This window comes from Capra hircus, chromosome 13 (genome assembly GCF_001704415.2).
Source record: "Capra hircus breed San Clemente chromosome 13, ASM170441v1, whole genome shotgun sequence".
Lineage (NCBI taxonomy): Eukaryota > Metazoa > Chordata > Mammalia > Artiodactyla > Bovidae > Capra > Capra hircus.
In genome coordinates, this window is record NC_030820.1 from 36,073,571 (window position 1) to 36,100,880 (window position 27,310).

Here is a 27,310-nt window from a genome sequence, read left to right on the forward strand (position 1 = left end):
GTTCCTTTGCCTTTTCTAAATCCAGGTTGAACATCTGAAATTTCATGTTTCATGTACTGTTGAATCCTGGCTTGGAGAATTTTGAGCAATACTTTCTTAGCATGTGAGATGCGTGCAATTGTTCGGTAGTTTGAGAATTCTTTGGCATTGCCTTTCTTTGGGATTGGAATGAAAACTGACCTTTTCCAGTCCTGTGGCCACTGCTGAGTTTTCCAAATTTGCTGGCATATTGAGTGCAGCACTTTCACAGCATCATCTTCCAGGATTTGAAATAGCTCAACTGGAATTCCATCACCTCCACTAGCTTTGTTTGTAGTGATGCTTTCTAAGTCCCACTTGACTTCACATTCCAAGATGTCTGGCTCTAGATGAGTGATCACACCATCATGATTATCTGGGTCGTGAAGATCTGTTTTGTACAGTTCTTCTGTGTATTCTTGCCACCTCTTCTTAATATCTTCTGCTTCTGTTAGGTCCATACCATTTCTGTCTTTTATCGAGCCCATCTTTGCATGAAAAGTTCCCTTGGTATCTCAAATTTTCTTGAAGAGATCTCTAGTCTTTCCCATTCTATTGTTTTCCTCTATTTCTTTGCACTGATCACTGAGGAAAGCTTTCTTATCTCTTGCTATTCTTTGGAACTCTGCATTCAAATGGTTATATATTTCCTTTTCTCCTTTTCCTTTCACTTTTCTTCTTTTCACAGCTGTTTGTAAGGCCTCCTCAGACAACCATTTTGCCTTTTTGCATTTCTTTCTCTTGGGGATGGTCTTGATCCCTGTCTCCTGTACAGTGTCACAAACCTCCATCCATAGTTCTTCAGGCATTCTGTCTATCAGATCTAATACCTGAATCTATTTGTCACTTCCACTGTATGGTCATAAGGTATTTGATTTAGGTCATACCTGAATGGTCTAGTGGTTTTCCCTACTTTCTTCAATTTAAATCTGAATTTGGCAATAAGGAGTTCATGATCTGAGCCACAGTCAGCTCCCAGTCTTGTTTTTGCTGACTGTATAGAGCTTCTCCATCTTTGGCTGCAAATAATATAATCAATCTGATTTTAGTATTGACTATCTGGTGATGTCCATGTGTAAAGTCTTCTCTTGTATTGTTGGAAGAGGGTATTTGCTATGACCAGTGTATTCTCTTGGCAAAACTTTGTAAGCCTTTGCCCTGCTTCATTCTGTATTCCAAGGCCAAATTTGCCCTTTACTCCAGGTATTTCTTGACTTCCTACTTTTGCATTCCGGTCCCCTTTAATGAAAAGGACATCTTTTTTGAGTGTTAGTTCTAGAACGTCTTGTAGGTCTTCATAGAACCGTTCAACTTCAGCTTCTTCAGCATTATTGGTGGGGGCATAGACTCGGATTAATGTGATACTAAATGGTTTGCCTTGGAAACGAACAGAGATCATTCTGTCATTTTTGAGATTGCATCCAAGTGCTGCATTTTGGACTCTTGTTGACTATGATGGCTACTCTATTTATTCTAAGGGATTCTTGCCCACAGTAGTAGATATAATGGTCATCTGAGTGAAATTCACCCATTCCATTCCATTCCAATTCACTGATTCCTAAAATGTCAATGTTCACTCTTGCCATCTCCTGTTTGACCACTTCTAATTTGCCTTGATGCATGGACCTAACATTCCAGGTTCCTATGCAATATTGCTCTTTACAGCATTGGACTTGACTTCCATCACCAGTCACATCCACAGCTGGGTGTTGCTTTGCTTTGGCTCTGTCTCTTCATTCTTTCTGGAGTTATTTCTCCACTGATCTCCTGTAGCATATTGGGCACCTACCAACCTGGGGTGTTCATCTTTCAGTGTCCTATCTTTTTGCCTTTTCATACTGTTCGTGGGGTTCTCAAGGCAAGAATACTGAAGTGATTTGCCATTCCCTTCTCCAGTGGGCCACGTTTTGTCAGAACTCTCCACCATGACCTGTCTGTCTTGGATGCCCCTACACAGCATGGTCATAGTTTCACTGAGTGAGACAAGGCTGTGGTCCATGTGATCCGTTTGGTTAGTTTTCTGTGATTGTGGTTTTCAGTCTGTCTGCCCTCTGATGATAAGGGTAAGAGGCTTATGGAAGCTTCTTGATGGGGTAGACTGACTGAGGGGGAAACTGGGTCTTATTCAAATGGGCAGTAAATCTGAGTAAATCTTTAATCCAATTTTCTGTTGATGAGTGTGGCTGTGTTCCCTCCCTGTTGTTTGACCTGAGGACAAACTATGGTGGAGGTAATGAAGATAATGGTGACCTCCTTCAAAAGGTCCCATGCAGGTCACTTCCGCACTGAGTGCCCCCAGCCCTGCAGCAGGCCACCGCTGACCCATGCCTCTGCCAGAGACTCTTGGATACTCATGGGCTAGTCTGAGTCAGTCTCACGTGGGGTCACGGCTCCTTTCTTCTGGGTCCTGGTGCACACAAGGTTCTGTTTGTGTCCTCCCAGAGTCTGTTTCCCCAGCCCTGTGTAAGTTATGGCAGCTCTGTGGTGGGTTAATGGCAACCTCCTCCAACAGGGCTTATGCCATACCCAGGTCTCCAGCACCAGAGCCCCTGCCCCAGCAGTCCACTGCTGACCTGTACTTCCACAGAAGACAACCAAACACAGTTCTGTCTCATTCTCTGTGGGGTCTTGGGTCCTGGTGTGGACAAGGTATTTTTGGGCCCTCTGAGCATCTCTGGCGGGTATGGGGTTTGATTCTAAAGGCAGTTTCACCCTCCTACCATCTTGCTGGGGCTTTCCCTTTGCTCTTGAATGTGGGTTATCTCCTCACAGCTGCTCCAGGGCCACACAGCTGCCGCGCCAGTGCCACGCAGCTGCGTATATGGTCTCCTATAGTCTCTTTAAAAGAATACATAGAGATAGAAACATTAAAACTTTGAGAATTTTTATAAAAGTGTTAAAATTTTTCTAATCATAGTTTTTTTCACAATCATTAATTCTGACCTGCATTTATGTTTGGAGAAGGCAATGGCACCCCACTCCAGTACTCCTGCCTGGGAAATCCCATGAGCAGAGGAGCCTGGTAGGCTGCAGTCCATGGGGTCGCGAAGAGTCGGACACGACTGAGCGACTTCACTTTCACTTTTCACTTTCATGCATTGGAGAAGGAAATGGCAACCCACTCCAATGTTCTTGCCTGGAGAATCCCAGGGACAGGGGAGCCTTGGTGGGCTACCGTCTGTGGGGTCACACAGAGTCGGACACGACTGAAGTGACTTAGCAGCAGCAGCAGCATTTATGTTTCCATTTTTACAGAATTGCCAATGTGGTTTTAAAACGTATAGATTTCAGTTGCAGTTTATAATGTGGCTTAAGAACATCATGTTCTTTCAGGCTAACCGCATTTAGGTTGAGCCATTGTCTGACAATGGTATTTATCAGCATACTTTGCAAATATTATGACATTTTTAGACACGATGTCAAATTATGGTTTCAAAATAGATGTACTGGCATTGCCAGACAGCAATTCTGCAACTTCAGCCATACTGGCCATGTGGGTGCAGACCAGGCACATTTGTCCATATATGTGGCCTTGGTGGGCAGGCAAGCCAGCCAGACTTCTTAACAAGCCTGACAAGAGTTAACATAACAAAAGAGACTGAGACTCATAACAAGCCGTTGTGTGTTTTCTTGTGTTTTTTTCTATTTATAAAGTGTCAATGAACATGTATTCATCTTTCAAGAACTGTTATTTTGTCAGCCCACAGTTTGATTTCTGTGATAAAGCTGAAGATTTTAGAAACATGTAATTCAGTTTTGTTTTTATAATATCAAAGTATTACTGTAAAATTCTACTGATAATAAGAACAAGAAGAGTTAACATAGTGCTGGAAATGAAATCACAGCAAGATGCTAGTAAAATTAAAGAACTGTACAAAAGGAGACACTACCTGTGTCCATTGAAAATGGACAGTGGTGTAATTAATGCCACCTATAAGCCCATCATTGTATATTCAAAAAGCAATAAAGTTGTAAAGAATATCTATGAAAATGCACTTTCAACCTAGAAGGAACTCCAAATAAAAATTTACTGGTTAGATTTTGAATTTGAATATATGCTTTTCAAGTATGAGGTTAAAAATGAGTGTATTTGTGTTGAGAGAGATTTTTGATTCAGCAATAAAAGGAGTAGGCAAAGACTTCTGTTTCAGGTCCATTTAACCAATATTCTCTGGCTCAGGAACGTGTGCAAAGCATGGTGGACAGTAGCAGATTCCTGCTGTCAAGGAGATTACACGGCCCTTGGGGAGATAAGATGCATACACACACAACCACACTGCAAAGCAGTATATGATGAGAGCCAGAAACGAGGGCAGCAAAACTCAAAAGGCTCTCAGAGGAGGGAGAAGCCAGAGGATTTGAGGAGGGGTTTTATTGTAGATCTTAAAATATGCATTGTCACAGCGAAAGATGGAGGTGGTGTGGGCAAAGGTCTAGAGCTGGGAGAATCTCTGTGACTTGTGAGTTAACCAGTGTCTCCCCTCTGTGTTCACGTGGAGCCTGACGCCCACATCTCTTAGCAGGGGTCCCCAGTCTCTGGGATCTAATGCCTGGTGATCTGAGTTGGAGCTGATATAATAATAATAGAAATAAAGTGCACAATAAATGTAATGTGCTTGAATTACCCTGAAACCATCCCTTCAACCCCTGGTCCATGGAAAAATTGTCTTCCACGAAACCAGTCCCTGGTGCCAAAAGGTTGGGAACCACTGTCCTATAGCATTTACCAGAATAGATTGCAATGGTCTCTTTATCACCTTCACTAGATTGCAGTTTCCTGAAGGACAGTGAAAATCCGTTTTATTTGCAGAGCCTTTATTCTTGTATTCTTGGAGAAGGCAATAGCAACACGCTCTAGTACTCTTGCCTGGAAAATCCCATGGATGGAGGAGCCTGGGAGGCTGCAGTCCGTGGGGTCGCAAAGAGTCAGACATGACTGAGCGACTTGACTTCACTATTCTTGTATTCATATCTTGCTGAAGTGTATTTGTGATCCCCCTAATTAATCCTTATAGCACTTTTGCAGTTATTCCATGCATGTGTTTCCAGCTGGAGTTGAACACGGCCATACTCTGCCTTCTTGTTTCCGCTCTCCTTTTGTAAATGTGTCATCTTCATAGTATTTAGTGCCACATGTTTTGCATTTTTGTGCTTTGAGCTGGTGATCGTCCTGTTTGAAATGGCCCCTAAGCCTAATGCCAAAGTACAAGAAGACTTCCATGTGCCTTACAGAGAAAAATGTGTGTGCTAGATTGCTCGTGGGTTCAGTGTTAATGAATCAAAACTGTATTATTAAGGAAAGTGTCTTTAAACAGAAACACACATAAAACAAGATTATATGTTGATCAGTTAATGAAAGTATTCTCACCAGAGGCTCTTAGGAACAAAACTTCATATTCCCCAGAGAGCAATGATTTGGTATTTACAAATTCACTGCTTGCTGTGACTTTATCAATTTAACTACCCTGAGCAACCAGAATTGAGTGTATCTGTTACTTCTGTATGCTCAGCACTTAATGTTTAGTAGGTGGCCACAGAGTTTTATGAGCAAACACCTGAATATAGGGAATTGGGAGGAATAAACCAGCTCATTGGAAATGTTAAATACTGAGTTCAAGACTGGGGTGTGAATACCACGCAGGCAATGGGAAGCCGTCCGAGACTGTCCCCTGGGAGTGATCTCTCAGCTGTGAACTGTTCACCAAGCGTTAACTGAATGTGTTGGCTGGTGTGATGGATAGAATGAATATCCCTGGGGCCTTGCTTGCAAGGAGATACTGCAGAAGCTCTAAAATACTCTTTCAGCAGGATTAATTTCTATAGGATGGATTGGAATCCATCCTGTAGGGATCTATAGGATGGACTGGAATTGAGAGAAACTGAAGACACAAAACCAAGTTACTGCTGTAGCTATTCATATGAGGTAACAGAGACTACAGTTAGGGTGCTGGCAGGGAGAGAGAAAAGTAGGGGAGACGCTTGACTTACTGTGAAGCAAATCCACAGTATGACTCGATGCAGAGGATGAGGGAAATGGAGGAACAAGGTTAAACTCTGAAGTTTGCTGCCCTTGACTTTGTTAGTTCCTCTGTTTGCAATTTTTTTAAAATGTTTTCCTCATCTCAGGTAATTACTCTGTACCATGCTATCTTTTAAGTCATCTGTAATGAGGTCATAGTCCTCATCCATTGTAACTAAGCAGCTGAGGAATTGTCTAGGGTTTGGGGTGACAGTCAAGGACAGTATATCTGGTTTTAGAATGAACAGTGAATTTTTATTGTTAATTGTGAAATTTTGCCTGGGGTAGGGATCCAAAGTTGAATATCCCTCTTTATAACTGAAAATGTGTGCCATCCCAGTGACTTCCTCTCTAATGACAAGCTATGTCCTGCATTGTATGGCTAAATATTCCTAATGCAAATATTAGTACTGACTACATTGGTGAGAGAGTAGAACAGATTATCATTCACTATTGTTCTCTGGGAAATCACACATGAAAAAAAATACATAGAGACCCAGGGATCTCCATTAATTATGTTTTCAGTGGCATGTGTAAAACAGTAAGCTTTTCTAAGTTGGTAAAGTAAATCCTTCATTGTGAAGTACAGTGTATTCACCATCTTTCTTTATACTTTCTGTAAATTGAGAAATAAAATCTTTACTTTCCCTTAGCAAGATAGTGAAAGAGAGCTTTAGTTTTAGAAAACTATTTAGTTAAACATGGGGTTAAAACACTTTCTCAATGTACTTTTTCTCATTAAAGATCATCTTTTAAAGAGAGAGTTTATATCTTACTATAAGCTATTTGCACTTCCAATTTTTGTAAGGTTATGGAAAACTTATATCCAACTTGGAACCTTTTGAATAATACTTTTTTTTCTGGCAAACTCATCTCAGATAATCAAGAAATGTAGTATTTTTAGTCAATTGTCAAGAAAAAATATTGAATAGCACTAAGCTAGGAATATTTATTCTCTCTGTGGCTAAGTACTACATGTATTTAACTCGAGGTTTAAAATCAAAGGAATTTTGATTTCTTTATCTTTTTCCATCTGCTCATAGTTTAGTATATCTTTCTGAACAAAGCCATGTTTGTAAAGGATATTAAGTTTTGTTTGGCCTTCTTTTCAACTGTGAGTACTCAACGGACCTTAATGCGAGGTTATGCTCCCTGGACTGATTGATGCATAAACAGAAGACAGATGGTGTGGAGATGACTCTGATGATAATTCATTTTTCAGCTAGTCAAGAAGATATTTTGATTACAGTGTGTTTAAGTAATTATAACACAGTCTGCAATGTTAGTCTCTCTGGGAAGCAAGCACATGGAAAACAAGTTACATGTTATTGCTGCCCAACAAAGGAGGCAGTGTGGCGTAATGATTTTAATTCCTAGTGCTAGATTAGGACTGGAGGAGTTTAAAATATGTCATGCTGTACGGTAAGTCAATTAAACATAGACCAAATAAAAAAGGTAACTGCACAGTTTTGAGGCGTAAATATTTGTCTTGGAAAGTATTTAGATGTTACTATATGAAAGAAATCAGTATTTTTGCATTCAGGCAACAGTCTGTATACAGCTAATTAAAAAATTACATGGCTTGATTTTTAGTTTATGTGAATCATAATTATTATAGAGCTTGCTTTCTGCATCATGAGTGTAAAACTGAAATCAGAGAACTGACAAATCAACAGCATGTTAAGTCCCTGCAGTTGTTAAAGTTTTTGGGGAAAAAAAAAAAGCTAAGCAAAATGTCAAAAGGAGAGAAAAATAATTAGAACTGTGTGGATACGCCATTTAAATTTTATTTTCATGTACTAATTACAGTATATACCTCTGGGTTTTTTTTTGTTGTTGTTTGTTTCACAATAGGATAATTGATCGCTTAGATGGAGTTCGTTTGTTGTGGTCCCTGCTAAAAAATCCTCACCCAGACGTGAAGGCGAGTGCAGCTTGGGCCCTCTGTCCCTGCATCCAGAATGCAAAGGTAGGAAGAGACCACAAGTCAGTCCATCATAGAATCGAATACCGTGGTGAATGATGTTACCCCAGGCCACCAACTGCTTTTCACTTCTTTATGGTCAGATTTTTACCTGGGAAAAAGAATGCTGAACTTTTGTGCCAAAATAATTTTTGAGCAATACCTTTTCCTGGTCAGTTTTTAGAGGTCAAATGAAACTGGGCTAAAATGGCAGAGCTTACTGTGTTCTACCTGGCTGGTGGAATTGAAACAAATACCACAGGTACATCAAGGGGAAGGAAAATATACTGTTCATACCTCTTGGGTGAAAAGAAAATTACATTATTGCTACTTTCAGAAGCCCAAGATAACCTCTATCTTACTTACTGCCTGATTTACTACCATGAAAAATCACTTAAGTTCTTTGTTACCTTGAAAAAGTCACATAATGTCATGAATTGCACTTTTCTTATCTGTTAATAAAGACTAGATGTAAAGTCTAGAGATTTCTCTCTGTCGAGCATTTTTACAGAAAGCATTTAATTCCTGTAATAAATTTAACATGCCTCTATCTTCCTAATATTTGTGACTAGATGTAATTGTAAAAAGTGAATTGTGATATATACTAATATTTACTGGTTAATGGACTGTTTTTTTAATAACAACGAAAGAGGAAAAAATTAAAACCCCTCAAATGTCAGCCTATAGGAAAATGAATAACCAGTCATAGCACAGTCATACTATGTCATCCAGTGCGGCAGTAAAAAATGAATGTACTTCAGCAATGTCTGCATTGATATCAGTATATCTCATGAACATACTGACCAAAATAAAAGCAAGTTTCAGAAGCAGAGATACAATATAATCCTACTATATAAGGTCCAAAATTTTTTTTTAATATAAAATATAAATGATATTATTTAGGGAGTAAGAAAGAAGCCTATTGAAGAAAGGTTGCTACACATCTTTGAAGGATTTCTTTAAGGATATTCTTTAAGAAAGATCTTAATCCTCCTTAAACAATCTTTCATATCTTTAATGATCTTAATTATCTTTAAGAAAAGCTAATTGGTTTTAGAGACAAGCCAAGACTGATAAGCAGAACTAACTTCAGAGGAACAGAAGACAAAATTAAATTTTTAAAATTAACATCCTTAGAATGACCCAAGGGATACTGCTAAGCCCAAAATGGCTAAATAAAAAGTATTCATAGATTAAGAAAGGGCTTTTGGAAATTAAAAATATATTTGGAAAACAATAACTTTAATAAAAGAGACAAATATTACATTATGTATGGTACTAGGATATGACTGAGCAATTAATCTGGATGATAAAGTCTAGTAAACAACTAAAAATGTAAAGTAAATGTAAAAAAGAAAATAAGAATGGGAAGCACACAAAAGGAAAGCAAAAGGAATAAACAGTCATTTATAAAAGGAGGAGGTGGTTTCTGTAAGCTGAAGAGTTGAAGAAAGACTCTAGTCTCCAGATTGAAAGATGCATTTAGTGCCAAGTAGGGAAAATGAATTTATCTATACCTAGACACAAATTCAAATTTGGCATTTCCAGAAATTAAAGGAAAGGAAAAAGTTATATAAGAACAAGAATCACACCATTATTAAACTTAACATCATTCACAGTGAATTCTAAGGAAAATGGAACAAAAATATTTCTGTCTTTAAAGGAAGGCATTTTTTATCCTGGAATTCTATGTCCTGCAAAACTAGCACCTGAGTGAGTATAGGGTAAGGATGGAATAAAGACATTGTTCTTTTAGAAATGTTGGGATTCAGGAAAGTTATCCTCCATGAGTCTTTTCTGAAAAAAAAATTTACTTTAGAATGTTTTCCAGCAAAACAGAAGATTATAAGAAAGAAAATAACATGAGTTATAGAAATAATAATAAACAAATAAATCATTGAATTTTTGCTAAATAAGAATTTGTATTATAATAGGGCTTTCAATTTTTATCAAATTATTAAGAAAGAATTTCTTTAAAAGTAATGTCATAAAATAAAAGCCATTAAAATAAAACATGGTATTGTCACAGTAACAATCTGAATCTAAACTATCAGATGATTAGGAAAGCATGTTAGGTAGTGGAAGGTAATAGGTAAAAACATACCAAAGGTCTTGCCTTTTCCTGGAGAAGCTTGTTAGAGATACTGGTTAACTCTCAATCATCATTGAAAATAGGAATTTAATATTATCATTGGTGATGTACCATTTTTGTGGATAACATTTCTATTAATGTTGTTATTATATGTTAATTACATCCTTTATTCCTATGGATTTCAACTCAAAATCTGCCTACTTATCTGTAATTGGCTTTAAAAGATTTTCTAATGTTTTCATATTCATTATTCTTGCCCAGGATTTCTGTCTTGAATACTCAACCGGTCTTCTTTGCTAACAACCTAAACTTAACCACATTCAAACTTTAAAAACAACCCATCTTGTCTGTGTTTAAACCCTTGGCCCGAAGGACCAGTCTAGACCCAAGCCTCCATGCTAAGTCACTTCAGTCGTGTCCGACTCTGTGCGACCTCATAGACGGCAGTCCACCAGGCTCCCCCGTCCCTGGGATTCTCCCTCCAAGAACAATGGAGTGGGTTGCCATTTCCTTCTCCAATGCATGAAAGTGAAAAGCGAAAGGGAAGTCACTCAGTCGTGTCCAACTCTTCGCGACCCCATGGACTACAGCCTCCCAGGCTCCTCCGTCCATGGGATTTTCCAGGCAAGAGTACTGGAGTGGGGTGCCATTGCCTTCTCTGCCAAGCCTCCATAGAGAGCTCCATTCCTCCTGAACCTCTCTTGCCTTCCACTGCCCTCCACTCCCACCAAAGACCACATGGACTATAGCCAGCCAGGCTTCTCTGTCCATGGAATTCTCCAGGCAAGAATACTGGAGTGGGTAGCCATTCCCTTCTCTAGGTTAATCCACTTAGTTATGTTCAATTTAGAATCTTCAAGTAGTATTTTGTATATTCTATTGTTTGGAGGTGAATTTAAATTGTTTTCAAATAAGAGTAAGTTCTGTGGGAGAATAGAGGCAGGAAACACTTTGAGCATGCTGGGCATCCTGCTCACAGTGAAGTAACAGAATCAGATGAGGTCCTGCCAAATATTTTGGCCCATTCTTCCTTCCCCCTCTTCCTCATGCCTCCTTGTTTCAGGTAAGTTTATGACTCAGCTTTCTAGGAAAATTTTCCTTTTATTTGGTAAGAAAGCATTTCCACATTTTTCACGTAAGATACTTTTGCAAGTCACTTTAGAATTATTAACTTATGAATCATAGGAGTTGGCATCATTTTGAAATAAATAACTTCTTTGTCTAGATTAATGGCATTGACAGCAATGCGGCTATTGTCAGTTATAGCCAAGGGCAGCCGCAGTGGGAAGAAAGTAGAAGTCATGTCTTCAGACAGGTCATTTCTACTTCAGGGTCCCTGAACATCTGTCAGGCATTGTAAAAGCTGAGCACACTACGTACGTGTCCATGTGGAGTCGACGTGGTGAGATGTCAGCTGTTGAAGACAGATGTTACCCATTCTTTACACTGTTAACAGCATATCCATGAGAACACATTTTCAGATCTGTTAAGAAAATGAGATGTGAAAATTACATGTAGTGAATGGACTGCCTCTTTTCTTGCAGGGAAATATTTAAAGCTCCCTATCAGTGAATGAGTGAGGCAAGAGTAGTTCAGTAATGAATTAATTGTGACAAATTAAGAGTCACTACATAAGCTGCCACTGGACTTGCATTGTATTATGTTGTAATTAGATGTATTAACAAACGGAATGTGGGGTTTTTGTAGTACATGTTGACATTTTTCCCAGGAGGCCAGTGTCTCAGCTAGAAGCTTCAAATATTCCTTCATTCTGGAGGAAGCCTATATATTATAGTTTTTGATCAGTTATTGGTGATTAAAAAATGTACTAAGTAAAAGATAAATGTTTTACCAGCCTAATAATTATCTGTCCGTACCTTATATGATTTAAAAATCAGGGTGTGAAATGTAAGTCTGTTTTATGGCCTTAAACTTTAAAGAGTATTTAAGATAGGAAATGAGCATCTTCAGTTTAAAAGCTGCTCAACGTTCTTCAGTCTCTCAAGATCTGAAGAACAGAGGCTGAACTAAAAGTGAACTAAGTATAAAAATTCACTGCATATTTTTCTAAGTAGTTTTATTTAAAAGGATTTATTTAAGACTTAAGGAAAGTTTGTTGTTGTTTTCCCGTTAAGATTACTAAAAAGGACAGAGATCATAAGATGTGACCTCTGTAGTGATGTTATTTAGTAAAATTCATGAGCTGCAAGTCTGGCTGCAGATGAAGAGCTGTTTTGTAAAAAGTGCAAGATATTTGTAAATGGAAGTGAAAAGCTGTCCCTTTCCAGCTGAATGATCAAACGCACTTCAGAGAAAAACAGTGGTTGAACAGGTGTTCAGCATTATGAACTTGTGATGTAAAGAATGTAAAACTGAATCTGGCAAAGATCCATGTATTAAATTCTTTGTTCTTAAGAACCAAAATTTCCTGCTGCAGAAAATCAACTCAAATTTGTGCTCTGTGAACAATGAGATAATGAAAAATTACAGAATTCACATAAAGAATGTATAAATATGTTACACCACTTACCTCAAGCATTTTTCCAGCATTGATAAGAGCATGTTTCTTTTTTAAACTACGACTGCCTTTTTTAATATTTTCTTTTTGTGATTGATGTGAGATAGTACTTAATTTTCTTAATTCTGTTCGTTTTCATTAATGACTTTTAAAAGTTTTTGTTCATAAAAAGTAGAAAGTGTTAGTCGCTCAGTCATGTGTGACTCGGTGCGATCCATGGACTGTAGCCCACCAGGCTCATTGGCCTTTTTATAAGAAATGATTCACATAATTCATATTAATTTGCAGTCACCACTTCCTTGTGAATTAGATGGGAAACAGGTATCTTATTTTGAAATAAATACTCTCTATAATTAAAACAGCTGTCACACTAGGAAGAAAACTCAACCTGTCTACCAAATCAGTAATATATCTATGCGATCACTTGGCCTTGTAACCTTCTTAAACCCAACTTTGCTACTTGTTTAGAAAATAGTATTTGGTTGTGAATTTTTATCTCAGGGCGGGGAAAAAATCTCTAGTAACCTCAAAACCAGTGGCCTTCAGGATCTGCCCCAAACAGAAGCCAATTAAAAGATGTTTGAGAGCTATTCCCCAAAAGAAAGGAGAAAAAGTTAATTTCTGAGAGATTAGAATACAAGCTTGGGAAGTTTTAGTTTCCTGACTACAGGTGTGACAGAACATAGCTGATGAAACCGGGCAGGAATCTGACATCACCCTCTGTTTAACTTCAGCTGCCCAATGAGCCGTGTCCAATGAGGAAGCCAGAGAGAACCTGGACAAGAAGTACATAGAGCTGTAATTTCACACTGAGACGACGGCCACAGACACAGCTTAAGGAGCTCGAATTTGGTCATGTTTGGGCCAGAGAATGTATAGCTGTCCGTCATGTGTCAAAGAAGCTGCACAGGTTCTTAGAACACCGAAAAGCTGTTTAAAACGAAATCCGTGTTTGGTGGCCTATCTATCTAGGGTCGGCTGTTATTTTCAAGTCACCAAACAGTTCCAAGTATGCTCCTTATCTAGCCCATGGTTTCTAAAATCCTGTAAACTAAAGTGAACTGTTTTACAGATATTTTTTCTGTGCGGCAGATTTTCAGCTTGGGACGTAAAGGGCCACAACAGGTGAGGGTGTGATTAAGCTTGTCTTCAGATCCCAGCTGAAAGGACCACTATCTGTGGGGCAGATGTGTTGCTTTCACCTGGATTTCCCTCCTACCCTGTGACTGCTTCCCCTTCCAGGCTTCTCAGCCCCTGTTCTGAAGAGGGCTGCAATGAGGTTGCTAGTTTAGGATGCCCCCTGCTTTGGGAGCATGGAGACTTAGCCTATGGACCATCAGGGACATCCCCATTTAACCATTTATTTGAAAGTACAGTTTATCTGTCCCATCACTTCATGGCAAATAGATGGGAGAAAAGTGGAAACAGTGATATATTTTATTTTCTTGGGCTCCAAAATTACTGCGCAGAGTGACTGCAGCCACAAAGTTAAAAGACTCTTGCTCCTTGGAAGAAAAGCTATGACAAGCCTAGAAGGCATATTAAAAAGCAGAGACATCACTTTGCTGGCAAAAGTTTGTATAGTCAAAACTATGGTTTTTCCTGTAGTCATATACAGATGACATAACGAAGGCTGAGCATCGAAGAATTGATACTTTCAAACTATGGTGCTGAAGAAGACTCTTGAAAGTCCCTTGGACAGCAAGGAGATCAAATCAGTCAATCCTAAGGAAACCAACCCTGAATATTCATTGGAAGGACTGATGCTGAAGTTCCAATACTTTGGTCCCCTGATGTGAAGAGCTGATTCATTGGAAAATACCCTGATGCTGGGAAGGATTGAGGGCAGGAGGAGAAGGGGGCGATAGAGGATGAGATGGTTGGATGGCATCACCGACTCAATGGACATGAGTTTGAGCAAACTCTGGGAGATGGTAAAGGACAGGGAAGCCTGACATGCTGCAGCCATAGAGTCACAAAGAGTCGGGCACGACTTTAGCTACTGAACTACAGCTTATCAGCTACCAGTTACTTCGTTAAATGAAAAATGTCATCCATTAACATCCCACTCAGCCAAGAACTCCCAGGAACACACCCTGTACTTGACCACCATCAGAAACTATGCCAACACAGTTCACAGACTTGGACATTGACTAGGACCCCAGTTTCTGATGCAGTGTTGTGTCTCTCCATCTCTCTGGGCACATAGTATTTTTAATTCTTCTAAATTGAAATATGGTTGTTTACAATATGATATAAGCTTCAGGTGTACAACACAGTGATTCACAATTTTTAAAAGTTAGATTCCATTTATAGTTACTATAAAATATTGGCTGTATACCCTGAAAGCAGGCACACTTGTTCCTGATCTTGGAGAGAAGCTTTCGGTCTTTCACCATTGAGTATGATCTCAGCTGTGGGTTTTTCCTACTTGGCCTGTATTATGTTGAGATCATTTTCTTCTATTCCTAGTTTGTTGAACTTAAAAAAAAAATCATATGAGGACATTAAGTTTTGTCAAATACTTTTTCTGCAGCAACTGACATGCTCTTACAAGGTTTGACCTTTATTCTGTTAATGTAGGGCAGTATATTGATTTTCTTATGTTGAATCACCCATGCATGCATGCTAAGTCCCTTCAATTGTGTCACCTCTTTGGATTGTACCCTGCCAGGCTTCTCTGTCCATGGGGTTCTCCAGGCAAGAATACTGGAGTGGGTTGCCATGCCCTCTTCCAGGGGCTCTTCCCGACACAGGGATCAAACCAGCGTCTGTTGCATCTCCTGCACTGGCAGAAGGGTTTTTACCACTAGTGCCACCTGGGAAGTCCTGAGTTACTCATATTTACTAGGTATTAATTCTACTTTGTCATGGGGTATAATCCTGCTGAATTTGGTTTGCTAGTGTCTTGTTGAGTGTGGTTCTCCTTTATATTGTCTTCATCTGACTTTGGTGTCAAAGTAATGCTAGCCTCATACACTGCCTTTGGGAGTGGTACCTCCAATTCTTTGGAGGAGTTTGATGCTTGCTGTTAATTCTTATTTAAATGTTCTGTAGAATTTGCAAGTGAAACTATCTGGTCCTGGAGCTTTTGTTTGTTTGAGGTTTTTGATTACTGATTCAATTTCCTTACTAGTTATAGATCTATTTATATATTCTATTTCTTTATGGTTCAGTTGGTGTAGGTTATGTGTGTCTCATTGTTTGCTAAACCCAGGGTAGACAGGCAGGGAAGCTGGAAGAAAATGGAAAGCTGGAAAAAGTCCCTATGAGGAACCCTAGGTACTGCAGACAGTATTGCAGCTTCAAGGCCAAAATGCTTTATTCACTAATGGTTGATGCTTCTGCAGTGGGTTGCAAAGGCTTTTCACGTGGTGCTTATGTAGGCATGATGCATGTGCACTCTGCTATAAATGATATCAGCTGTTGCATCATACCATGCAAAGTCATTGTTTACAGACTTTGTAAACAACGTGGGACGAGAGAGAGAGAACATGGGGTGAGAGCCTGACCACCGCCATTTTGGCTGATTGTTATTTCCCTACAATGTGTTTCTAGAAATGTATCCATTTCTTCTAGGTTATCCAATTTGTTGGCATACAATTGTTGATAGCATTCTGTTACAATCCTTTTTATTTCTCTAAATTGTCTTGTACCTTCTTTGATTTTGGATTTGGAGTCTTCCCCCCACCCCGCCCCCTTCCTTAATCTAGCTAAGGATTTGCCAGTTTTGTTGATCTTTTTGAGTATCCAACTCTTGGTTTCATTGATTTTTCTCTACTGTTTTTCTATTTTCTTCTTTAGGAAATAGTTATTTCTTCTTTAACTCAGTAGTTATTTACAAGTGTGTTGTTTAATTACTGATGAGGAAATGGGAAGTTAGAGAAGGTAGCGGCTCAAAGCAATACAGCCAATAGTAATGAAACCAAGCTATGCTCCCAGCTGTTCTCGCTGTGTGACTTAAAATCTTAAACCAGGGCTTCCCAAACTTTGATGCACATTGGAATTGTCACCTAAAGACCTTATGGGTGCTGGCTCCCACCCCCACATGCTTTGTTTCACTTGGCCCAACTTGAGCTGATGGAACATTAAAAGGTCTCCCAGGTGATGCTAATGTGCCACAAAGTTTAAGAACTACTGCCTTAACAACTGTACTTTTACCTTCTTAAGGATTTTTTTTTTTTAAGATGAGAATGCTTGGATAAATTATTGACCTCTAAATATCCTAGGTAGCTTACTTGGTTTCTCAAAGGACAGTATTAAACAGAAATAGATAAATTTTACCATGTGAAATTTAATCAAAAGCTTATCTCTTTTGCGTGAAAATCGTCCAACGCAATTTATACAATAAAAAGCAGCTAGAATCCTCACAAATGCAGGATAGGAGAGTGTTAGCTATACAGTAACTCACTTGTAAAAGATGTAGGAGTTTTGGCTGAATTTCAGAGCTTAACATGAATTCATTGGCCCTGTACCTGCTGAAGTAGCCGCCACAGCAGAAGCACCAAGTGGAGCTCTTGGAGGTGAGAAGTCTGCCAAGTTCTGCTCCGGTCAGACCACGTCTGCTAAATTCTAGGTGTGTTCTCAGAGAATCTGATAAATGAGAGGGAAGACCGATGAAAACCACTTACTATGAAAATCAGTTACAGGTACACAGAAGAGGAGGAAGACCAGAGAGCCAGTTTCAAATGTTAGAACATTCCTGAGCATGAGGATTCATTGCAGGTGTTAGGTTGGTGCAAACGTAATGGTGGTTTTGGACCATGAATTTTAAATCATTATAACTAGGTTCAAACACATCTTTATTAATCAAAACAGGAACCATTCCAGTCAACACCTTTTTGCCAACGAGAAATAAGTTTGCTTATTCCCGTAGCATAAAAATCCACTCTTTAGGATTTGATGAACTCTGCCTCCTGCTGGTTGTGGATGAGTTTACCATGCAGAAAATTGTCAAGATGCTTGAAGTGTAATTGGTTCTCAACAGGTCAGGTGAATATGGCAGATGAGGCAAACTTCGTAACTCAATTTGTTCAACAGGAAAATATAATGTAACAGACCCAACAAGTAAACTGTTGGAGAAGAACCTCTTCATAAATTAGAGACTTTTTTTTAAAGAGTGTAGTATTTCATAAAATTAATTTTTTTAAGTTTATGGTTTTAAGTATTATTCTTAGCCTGACCTATACAATTCACTGATTAGATCTTAACCAGAAAGTGTTCTACACATCTTAATCTGTGGGTTACTGATTACAAGTGGGAAAAATTCTAAATATATGTATTTTAAAATTAAAATATTTATAAGCTTATATATGCACAGTTGATTTACCTATAATAGCTACTAGATGATAATATGTCTTATTTAGCATCTTGTACTTATAAACTTCTTTAAAATATGTCATCGGTTAAAAATGTCCTTTAATTGCCTCTGTAAACCTCTGAATATACAATAGTGAAAGTGAAAGTGTTAGTTGCTCAGTGTTGTACAACTCTTTGCCAGGTTCCTCTATCCATGGAATTCTCCAGGCAAGAATACTGCAGTGGGTTGCCATTCCCTTCTCCAGGGGATCTTCCCAACCCAGAGATGGTACCTGGGTCTCCCGCATTGCAGGCTGATTCACAAGGGTGCTTCACAGTTTAGACTTTCTCATTAATAGAATTGCAGCTAAAGTAGAATCAACACAAGGCGTAGTAAAATGGAAAAAGATCACAGTTGACTGTGATATTTTTAAAAATTATCTTAAATTCGGCTAAGGAAATAGAGAAAAATCAGAACCTATTAACTTAAAAAAATTTTATCTTGTGTAAATTAATTGGATAAAGCCACCTTCAAAGTTTAATACATTTTCTGCGACATAGATCTAGACTGAGCCACTGCATCGTGGTTTTTTTTTTTTTTTTTTTAACCAAAAGTCAATTTATTTTTCCTTCAGTTGAGAAGGAAGAATAATAATTGAGGTTCTACTTTCCAGTTTTGAAGGACTATATTTGAAAGTGTCAGGTAATTCCAAATCATGTGTATATATTTATATGTATGTGTGTATGTATGTTTATGTATGTGTGTGTATCTTTAAACTGTAGGACTTGTTTACTAGCAATGGAACAAGGACCTTATTATGATAGAGCCCACAAACGAACTGTTCTTGAGTATACAGAGGTATATTTAGAATTTGAAAAGAAATTTATTGAATTTACCTTTAGGGCAAGATTTGCCCGTTCGGTTTTAGTTTCTCTGATGTGCTATTCTAATGTGAATGTAGCATTTTTGAAAATTTTTTTTATATGCAGTGTGCTATTTTAAAATCTGTTTCAAATGTTATACAGTGTATGGTGTCTATATGGCCCGGAGTAGTGTAGTGTTTTTATAGCCTTTCTGGTCAAAAGTTTTTGTCTTAAGTCACGTTACACTTGCCTTGCAAGTGCTTTAAAGTTGCATTGTATGTATCTCACCTCATCAGAAAGCTGCCGGTTCTTTTTGCTGGAGGCAAAAGAGGGAATTTCAAGCCTATTAGTTTACTTGCTCTGTGCCAAACATCCAGTTTTCTGTTTTATTCATTAGTCTGTAAATAATAATCTGCATGAATGTTTTCCTATTAGTTGAATTTTAACCAAAAATATTTAATATTAAATATTTAATTTTGCTTAATTTGATCTTGACCCCTTTCCCTACTTATTCAACCATTCAAGCTAATAGCAGCATGAAGGTGTTTCATATTCTCTTTTTAATTATGGTTTTTGTCTTAGGAAATTTCACTGGCAAATAGCTTCATCCCTTTTGGAATTATTAACTCTCTAAATTGGGAGGCTTCTTCTGACTGTTTATAAACTAACTTTAATGTGACAACTTCAACTATTGGTACTTCCAAGTCCACGCACACAGTGTGTAGTGAAAAGATCCTAAATGAGAAATCAAGAGATCTGCTTTTTTAGCTTTGTCGCTCAGTGTGCATGAACCTTCAGACTGCCTGTCTGTAAAATGAAGGTGCCATGGTTCCTTAGGCAGAGCTGTGGACTCCAGAAGAGAGAATGTATGCAGAAGTCTTCTGTAAATTGCAAAGAAAACAAAAACAAAAAAAAAGGCTCTTGTTATTGTACTACTATTATTAATATCATCATCATTATCATTAAAGATTTTTTTCATTATAGATGAAAAGTTGAATTGTCTATAGCCAATATTGTACCAGTGATGAAACTGGCAAAGACTAGTTTTTAAGATATGTGAGAAGGTGGAAAATGTAGTGAATTTGCCCAGTCGCTCAGCATTAGTGAAAGACAGTTTTGGCAGAGGAATTACTTTTTCCATCCTCAAGTATACTGTCTCCCTTTCCATAGAAACTATGTGAGGCAAGAAGTCATGTGTCTAAAACCTTTGAACCTAAAAAAAAATAAAAATAAAAAAGAAAGCTCACCTTCAAAACAAACTCTGGAGGGGCCTGTAGCCTTAAGTGTAGTGCTGCTGCTGCTGCTGCTGCTGCTGAGTCGCTTCAGTCATGTCCGACTCTGTGCGACCTCATAGACGGCAGCCCACCAGGCTCCCCCATCCCTGGGATTCTCCAGGCAAGAACACTGGAGTGGGTTGCCGTTTCCTTCTCCAGTGCATGAAAGTGAAAAGTGAAAGTGAAGTCACTCAATCGTATCTGACCCTCAGCAACCCCATGGACTAAGGCTCCTCCGTCCATGGGATTTTCCAGGCAAGAGTACTGGAGTGGGGTGCCATTGCCTTCTCCAGAGTGTAGCACAGATTATCAATATAAACTGTTATGAGACCCTGGTGAGCCGCACCCGTGACCTTGCTGACCCCAGTGCCCTGGATCTCGCACCACACACCTCAGGGAGCTCCCAGATCAGAAGCAGATCTAGTCACTTTTGCTATTTGTCCTGGGGCTGCCCAGTGCTGCGGCTCACAGGCTCCATGATAACTGCTCTCAGAGAACCAGGAAGTCACTAGACTGGCAGGCCAGTTCATTTACACTCTGTTTTACCAAGCTAGCACACTCTTCTTTTTAGTGTTTGTGACTGTGGTTAAGTATTTTATAGTCCCCTTATTCCTTTTATTTTTTCATAATTCAACAAACATTTATTAAAAGTCCTCTGAGTGACAGAGATAACCCAAGTAAGAGTCAAAGACCAGGTGTCTCTCTTTTTAAAAAAAATTTTATTGAATATTTAATAAAATCTTATTTAATCTTTATTACATTTTATTATTTGATTTTTATTTCTGTTGTACAGCAAAGAGAATCAGCTATGCAGATACATATATCCCCTCCCTTTTGGATTTCCTTCCCATTTAGGTCATCACAGAGCACTGAGTCGAGTTCCCGGTGCTATACAGTAGGTTCTCATTAGTTACCTATTTTATACATAACATCAAAAGTGTCTAGTTGTCAGTACCAATCTCCCAGTCCATCCCACCTCCCCTTCCCCATTGGTATCCATATGCTCTCTACCTCTGTGTCTTTATTTCTGCTTTGCAAATACGATCATCTATAGCATCTTTCTAGATTCCACATATATATGTTAATATACAATATTTGATTTTCTCTTTCTGACTCACTTGGTGACTGTTCTTGAAGAACTCACGTATTAACGGGGAAAGGAGCGATAAGAACATCATTACAATATGACGGAAAAAACAGCTATAGATTCCTTTGGTCCTAAATAGCCAGATCAGACTTTAGCATTACTTGACTCAGCATCTCAGCAGTGTCTCCAAGGACCGGGCTCTTGTCCTCCTCCTGTTCTACCATTCTCAGTGTTGTTATAAATAGGAAAACCCTTCCAGAAGACTTCTGATTTATCATCCAGAACTCATGTGCCATAATTGGGCCATATGTGTAGGCTCCCCCTAAGCAAATTGTTGGCAAGGAGCAGGAGACTTCCAGGACAGGTGGAAGCTCCAGGTCAGAGGTGGGCTCTCCTGATTCTTGTCTGAGAATTAGACAACCAAGCAAAACCAGGACTTGGCAAACAGAAGAGGATGAGGAAATGGATTTTTGGAGAAAACTACCTACAAGAATGTGGAGGGGAGGGAGTGACCACACTGAGAAGGGAAGGCCAGTGGATGGGTGGGGAACTTCATGGAGGAGCTGTTATTTAAGCTGCTATTAAAAGATGTCAGATTTTCAGAACGGAGTAGGAGTTTGTAGTTGGGTAGGGCTAAACTCCAGGTAGAGTAAATAACTTGATACTTTAGGGAAAAGCAATAATCCTAGAGTCCGGAGTATTGTTTATGCAGAAGAGTATAATGGGAAGTAGAGCTTCCCAGGTGGCTCAGTGGTAAAGAATCTGCCTGCAGTGCAAGAGACACAGGTTCACTTCCTGGGTTGGGAAGATCTCTTGGAGAAGGAAGTGACAACCCACTCCAGTATTCTTGCCTGGGAAATCCCATGGTCAGAGGAGCCTGGTGGGCTACAGTCCATGGGATTGTAAAAGAGTCAGACATGACTTAGTGACTAACAGCAACAATAACATACCGGGAAGTAAGACAGGAGATTGAGAGAATACGTGAATGTTGTTTCCACCTGGTCCTGAAGGAAATGAACTCTTCCCCTCTTTTCATCTGTACATCCCTGCCTCTTCTTCCCATTGTCTTTGCCTTGCTCAGCTGTGTTTTGTTAACTTCTATATCCCCAGTAGTTACCACACTGACTCACGTGATGGTTGTTCAGCACGTGTTTGTTGAGACTGAGCTGTGCCTGTGTGTGTGCTGTATATTGTTGTTCAGTCACGCAGCCGTGTATGATCCTTTGTGACCTCAGGGGCTGTAACCCACCAGACTCCTCTGTCTGTGGGATTTCCCAAGCAAGAATGCTGAAATGGGTTGCCATGTCCTTCCCCAGGGGATCTTCCCAACCCAGGCATTGAAACTGCATCTGCTGCACTGACAGGTGGATTCTTTAACATTGAGTCACCAGGGAAGCATGTGTTACATGTACATATATAAAAATCATGTAACATATAAATAAACTGAATTTTTTCATACCAAAGGTACAACTCACAGCCTTATTATTACTTTGTGCTTCTTAAAAAAAATGCTAAATATGGGTGTATTTTTGATATCATCTTTATTTTTATTGTTATCTAGGATGCTGGAGAAATGGTTCGCTCCTTCGTTGGTGGTTTGGAACTTGTTGTCAATTTACTGAAATCAGATAATAAAGAAGTGTTGGCCAGTGTATGTGCTGTTATTACCAATATAGCAAAAGATCAAGAAAATTTAGCTGTTATCACAGATCATGGAGTTGTTCCTTTACTGTCCAAGCTAGCAAATACAGTAAGTAATGCATCTTTTTATTTCAAAATGCATATTATCATAAGTAGTAGCAAAAACAATGAGCTCCAAATCTAGAGACCTGGATTCAAGTTTGATATCTGTCACTTATGAGGCATGAGATTTAGTAAATTCATTTAATTTCATTTAATTTCTCTGAGACAAATAATCGTGAAAGTATACTTCAAACTGTAAAATGTTAATATGCAGAGTCTTTGTAGAAATAGAGGCTATTTTTCACTTATCATTGGCAAGTAAAGGGGTGGCAAATATAAATGTTACTATAGAAGTGTTAACTATCGTATCACCGTCGTCATTATTATGATCTTTAAGATGATTATTCATGCCAACTTTAGAAGTTAAATGCTCCTTTCTAAGCTTAGCAAGCCTGTGTCGATGGCAGTCTTGAAAAGTGTGAAGTGAATGAAAGTGAAAAGTGAAGTGAAAGCTAGAAGATTTTGGCAATCACTGTGTTCTCTATCCAGAGCTGTACCAGATAGAACAAGCAGCCTTCAGAGATAATGACTTCACCATGACCATAGATATTTGAGCATGGCTTGGTCTGCCACTTGGCAGAAAAATCATAAAGCAGAAATTCAGTGATTGGAAGCCTGTTTGATCTAGAAGACTTTTGGGCCAGTCTAATACTGAATTCCTAAGAATATCTGCCAGTTCCAGTTAAGGACTCCCGAGTCCTTAATCAAGAGAACAGTGTAATTAATAAACAGAAAATTAGAGCATTATTCAGTTGTATTATACCTGTATGGGGTAATTACATCCAAAAAGAAGGATATAGTCTATATAAACAGTACAGGATATAGTCTATATAAACAGCTTCCCTGTAGCTCAAAGGTAAAGAATCTGCTGCAATGCAGGAGACCAGGTTAATCAGGTCAAGAAATCCTGGAGAAGAGAATGCAATCGACTCCAGTATTCTTGCCTGGAGAATCCCATGGACAGAGAAGCCTGGCGGGCTACAGTCCATGGGGTCACAAAGACTCAGACACAACTGAGCGACTAACACACACACAAACAATCAGAAAGGAAAGTGGCGAACTCAACACCTGCCCTCGTTTACTGCATCGTCTTCGCCCTCTTAGGAACCAAGGTATCTTGCTGATGTGTACATATTCCTTGGGTGAAGAAGTGGAATGAATCCACTTATCCAAGTTATCTGACAAGGTCCCTTAAGAATGTCCATTACTCCTTAATTATTTTTTATTATTTGACCACTTGCTGATCTGTAGCTCTGTGTTGTGAGTAGACTTACTCAGAAGGAAATTGAGCCTTGAGCAAATAACTAATGCCCGGTACCTGATCACCTTTGCTTGCATGTATTCCATTCAGTTCATAAAAAGAACCTTGATCCATCGGTGACCCCCCAAAATACTAGTTTCCATCAAGACGCCAACTGTGTAGCCAGTGGGTAATTAACATCTAAGGGTGGTTCCCAACCTTTTTGGCACCAGGGACTGGTTTTGTGGAAGACAGTTTTTCCATGGACCAGGAGTGGGGTTTGGGGATGCTTTCAGGATGATTCAAGAGCTTCTCTGGTAGTTCAGATAGTAATGAACCTGCCTGCAATGCAAGAGACCCAGGTTTAATCCCTGGATTGGGAAGATCTCGTGGAGAAGGGAATGGCTACCCACTCCAGTATACTTGTCTGGAAAATTGCATGGACACAGGAGCCTGGTGGGCTACAGTCCACTGGGTTGCAAAGAGTGAGGCAGGACTGAGCAACTAACACTTTGACTTTTAAGCACGTTGGCGTTCATTGTACACTTTATTTCTCTTATTGGCTTCACCTCAGGTCTTCAGGCATTAGAGCCTAGAGGTTTGTTGTTGTTCAGTTTTGGGGACCCATCATCTAGAGCATAAACACCACAGGGTCATTACGATGTACATACCACAGAATAACGTTTTCCTTGTGCAGAATAACGACAAACTGAGGCGTCACTTAGCAGAAACGATTTCACGTTGCTGTATGTGGGGCAGAAACAGAGTGGCCTTCGGCGAGCACAAGGCAGTGGCTCCCTTAGTGCGGTACCTGAAATCAAATGACACCAACGTGCACAGAGCAACAGCCCAGGCCTTGTACCAGCTCTCCGAAGACGCCGACAACTGCATTACCATGCACGAGAATGGCGCTGTGAAGGTACTGTTGGTCAGCTTTGTGCGATAAGTCAGTGTACACTGGAAAGAAACTTAAGTAATGTGAAGGTTTTACTAGAATGGGTATTTGAACACACAAAACTACCCACTTGTTGCATCATGACTGTGGATGGGTTATGTGTTACCATTTTCATGGTTTGTCCTGCAGAAAATTTGTGTGAAAATAGATTCCTTCTAAATCAAAGAATATGATACATACTCAGTTAACTAAGTAATTGTTCCATAATTTGAATTGGATTAAACAAAACACATGTTTTTAGGGAGGGACTCTGGTGGCTCAGGTGGTAAAGAATCTGCCTGCAGTGTAGGAGACCCCAGTTCAATTCCTGGGTCAGAAGATCCCCTGGAGAAGGGAATGGCTACCCACTCCAGTATTCTTGCCTGGAGGATTCCATGGACAGAGGAGCCTGGCGGGCTACAGTCCATGGAGTCTGAAAGAGTTGGACACAGCTGAGCAAACAACACTTTTCAAACAAAATATATAGTGCATGAACAATCAGTGATACTCATAATTCTGTTTAATGGTTTATTTACTTAGCACTTATATAGTAAATAGAGGCACCAACTACACAGGAAAGGAGCTGACAAACAGCAGTTAGATAGTCTTACCAGTCTTACCCATAAGCAAAGAGCCAATACAAAGACACTTTTTTAAAGAAAACAAACTGTGCATCAAATTTTCTTTGCCTTTAACTAATATCCAGCAGGAAAGTTTCTGTGCATAGGCTTTGATGTATCTGTATGTTGGGAACTACCTAGAGCTTCTGAGTGGAGTATTTTTATGACAATGTATATAAAAATACTTAAGAGTACATGTATAGCTTACAAGAATTAGGAAAAATTGGTTTCAAGTTACAGTTCTTTTCTACAGCTTGTTTCCTTGTACAATGTAATTTTACTGTCCAGTGTCTCAGTTTGGAGCCTATGATAGCCAGAGGTATTTACATTTTGAAATGTATGTCTAAAGTTAGCTTGATCTTTTAAACAAAAGCTAATAAAATCTTCAGTTAATGTATCTTTCAAACTTATATGTGCTGAATATGAAGATAAGCCTGGTAAGCTATAGTCTTATGGGGTTGCAAAGAATCGGACACAACTGAGCAGCTAACTTTTAGCTTACAAAACATCTTCAGAGGAATAAGATTCTTAAAATGCCAGTTGGTAATTTTTTGAGGTGATTATTTTAATTTATCCTTTAAGCCTATTAGAGCTGAAGAATATGATGTTAATTTTTCTGAATTTAAACCCGATTAAACCCAAGTGTGTCAGCTTTTCCGTTATAAATCCATTTTTACAGCACACAAGTTAGGCCATATTGATTTCTTCAAGCAAAAAAAAAAAAAAAACTGGCATAAAAAGTACCTTTTAAACTAAGCACCAATTTTTTAAAGTTAATTATAAAAGATATACTGGAATGTTAACTTCAAGTTGCTAAAGAATGGTAAAAATGCCATCACTTCTATGTGATCATGTTCACACTTCAAAAAAGATTTTCTAACTTAAAATTATACATTCTATTATTGAATAAGTACAGTTTAATATGCATAGCCTAAAGACTTTTCTAAAAATTAAAAGCTATAAAAGTTAAGTACCTGGTAAAGTGTCAGACATATACCATGCTTAGACAATTGCCAGTTCCTTTAAGAAGAGAATTTCTAGACTACTCAGAATTCAGATTTAATAATGTTTACCTGTTACACTTCAATTTCCATTTATACCAGCTATAAATGCAAGTCTCAATCCATAGGTAATCTAAAATCATTTACGAATTGTGCTGTGCTATGAAAAGTGTTGAAACCGTGTTCACCCATCCACATAGCTAATGTAAATCAAAAAATAAAGTAACAAAAATGATTAGGGTGAGGGACAGGATAGAGAACAACAAAGAAAGTTGGGTTTGTTGCCCTTGAGACCCCTTCCCAGGTCAGCTAAGGGTGTCTTGAGGTTCTCTCTGCCTTGCTCACCTGCATTCCCAACTACCTGCCATTTCTCATAGAGGATGAGTGTTAATATATGCTTCTTATAAGCTTATTGTAGGCTGCTCTGTCCTGACACAGAGACTGTCTTTATGGTGGGCTCTCCCTCATGTAGCCGTGGGGGAAGCCTGAGGACCTGTGTCTCCCTTCTTTGGTTTTAAAGAGTTAAAATTGTGGGTGATAGTGTACTGGGTGTTGGTAGAACCCAGTGGGGTTTGATAGTTTCTTGGATGTGAGGAGTAAAGGAAAGTGTTGAGTCAAAATTAACTCCAGGTTTTGGGC

At 39.0% G+C, this 27,310-nt stretch overlaps 1 protein-coding gene across 1 annotated transcript in view; it reads left to right on the forward strand.

Annotated features, from left to right (window-relative positions):
* ARMC4 (armadillo repeat containing 4) overlaps positions 1–27,310 on the forward strand; it is a 171,130-nt gene that overhangs the window by 101,604 nt on the left and 42,216 nt on the right. Inside the window, exons 17-19 of the mRNA XM_018057216.1 lie at positions 7,892–8,006; positions 22,695–22,883; positions 24,814–25,035. Coding sequence (XP_017912705.1) covers positions 7,892–8,006; positions 22,695–22,883; positions 24,814–25,035 — 526 coding nt within the window. The remainder of the gene's footprint in view (positions 1–7,891; positions 8,007–22,694; positions 22,884–24,813; positions 25,036–27,310) is intronic.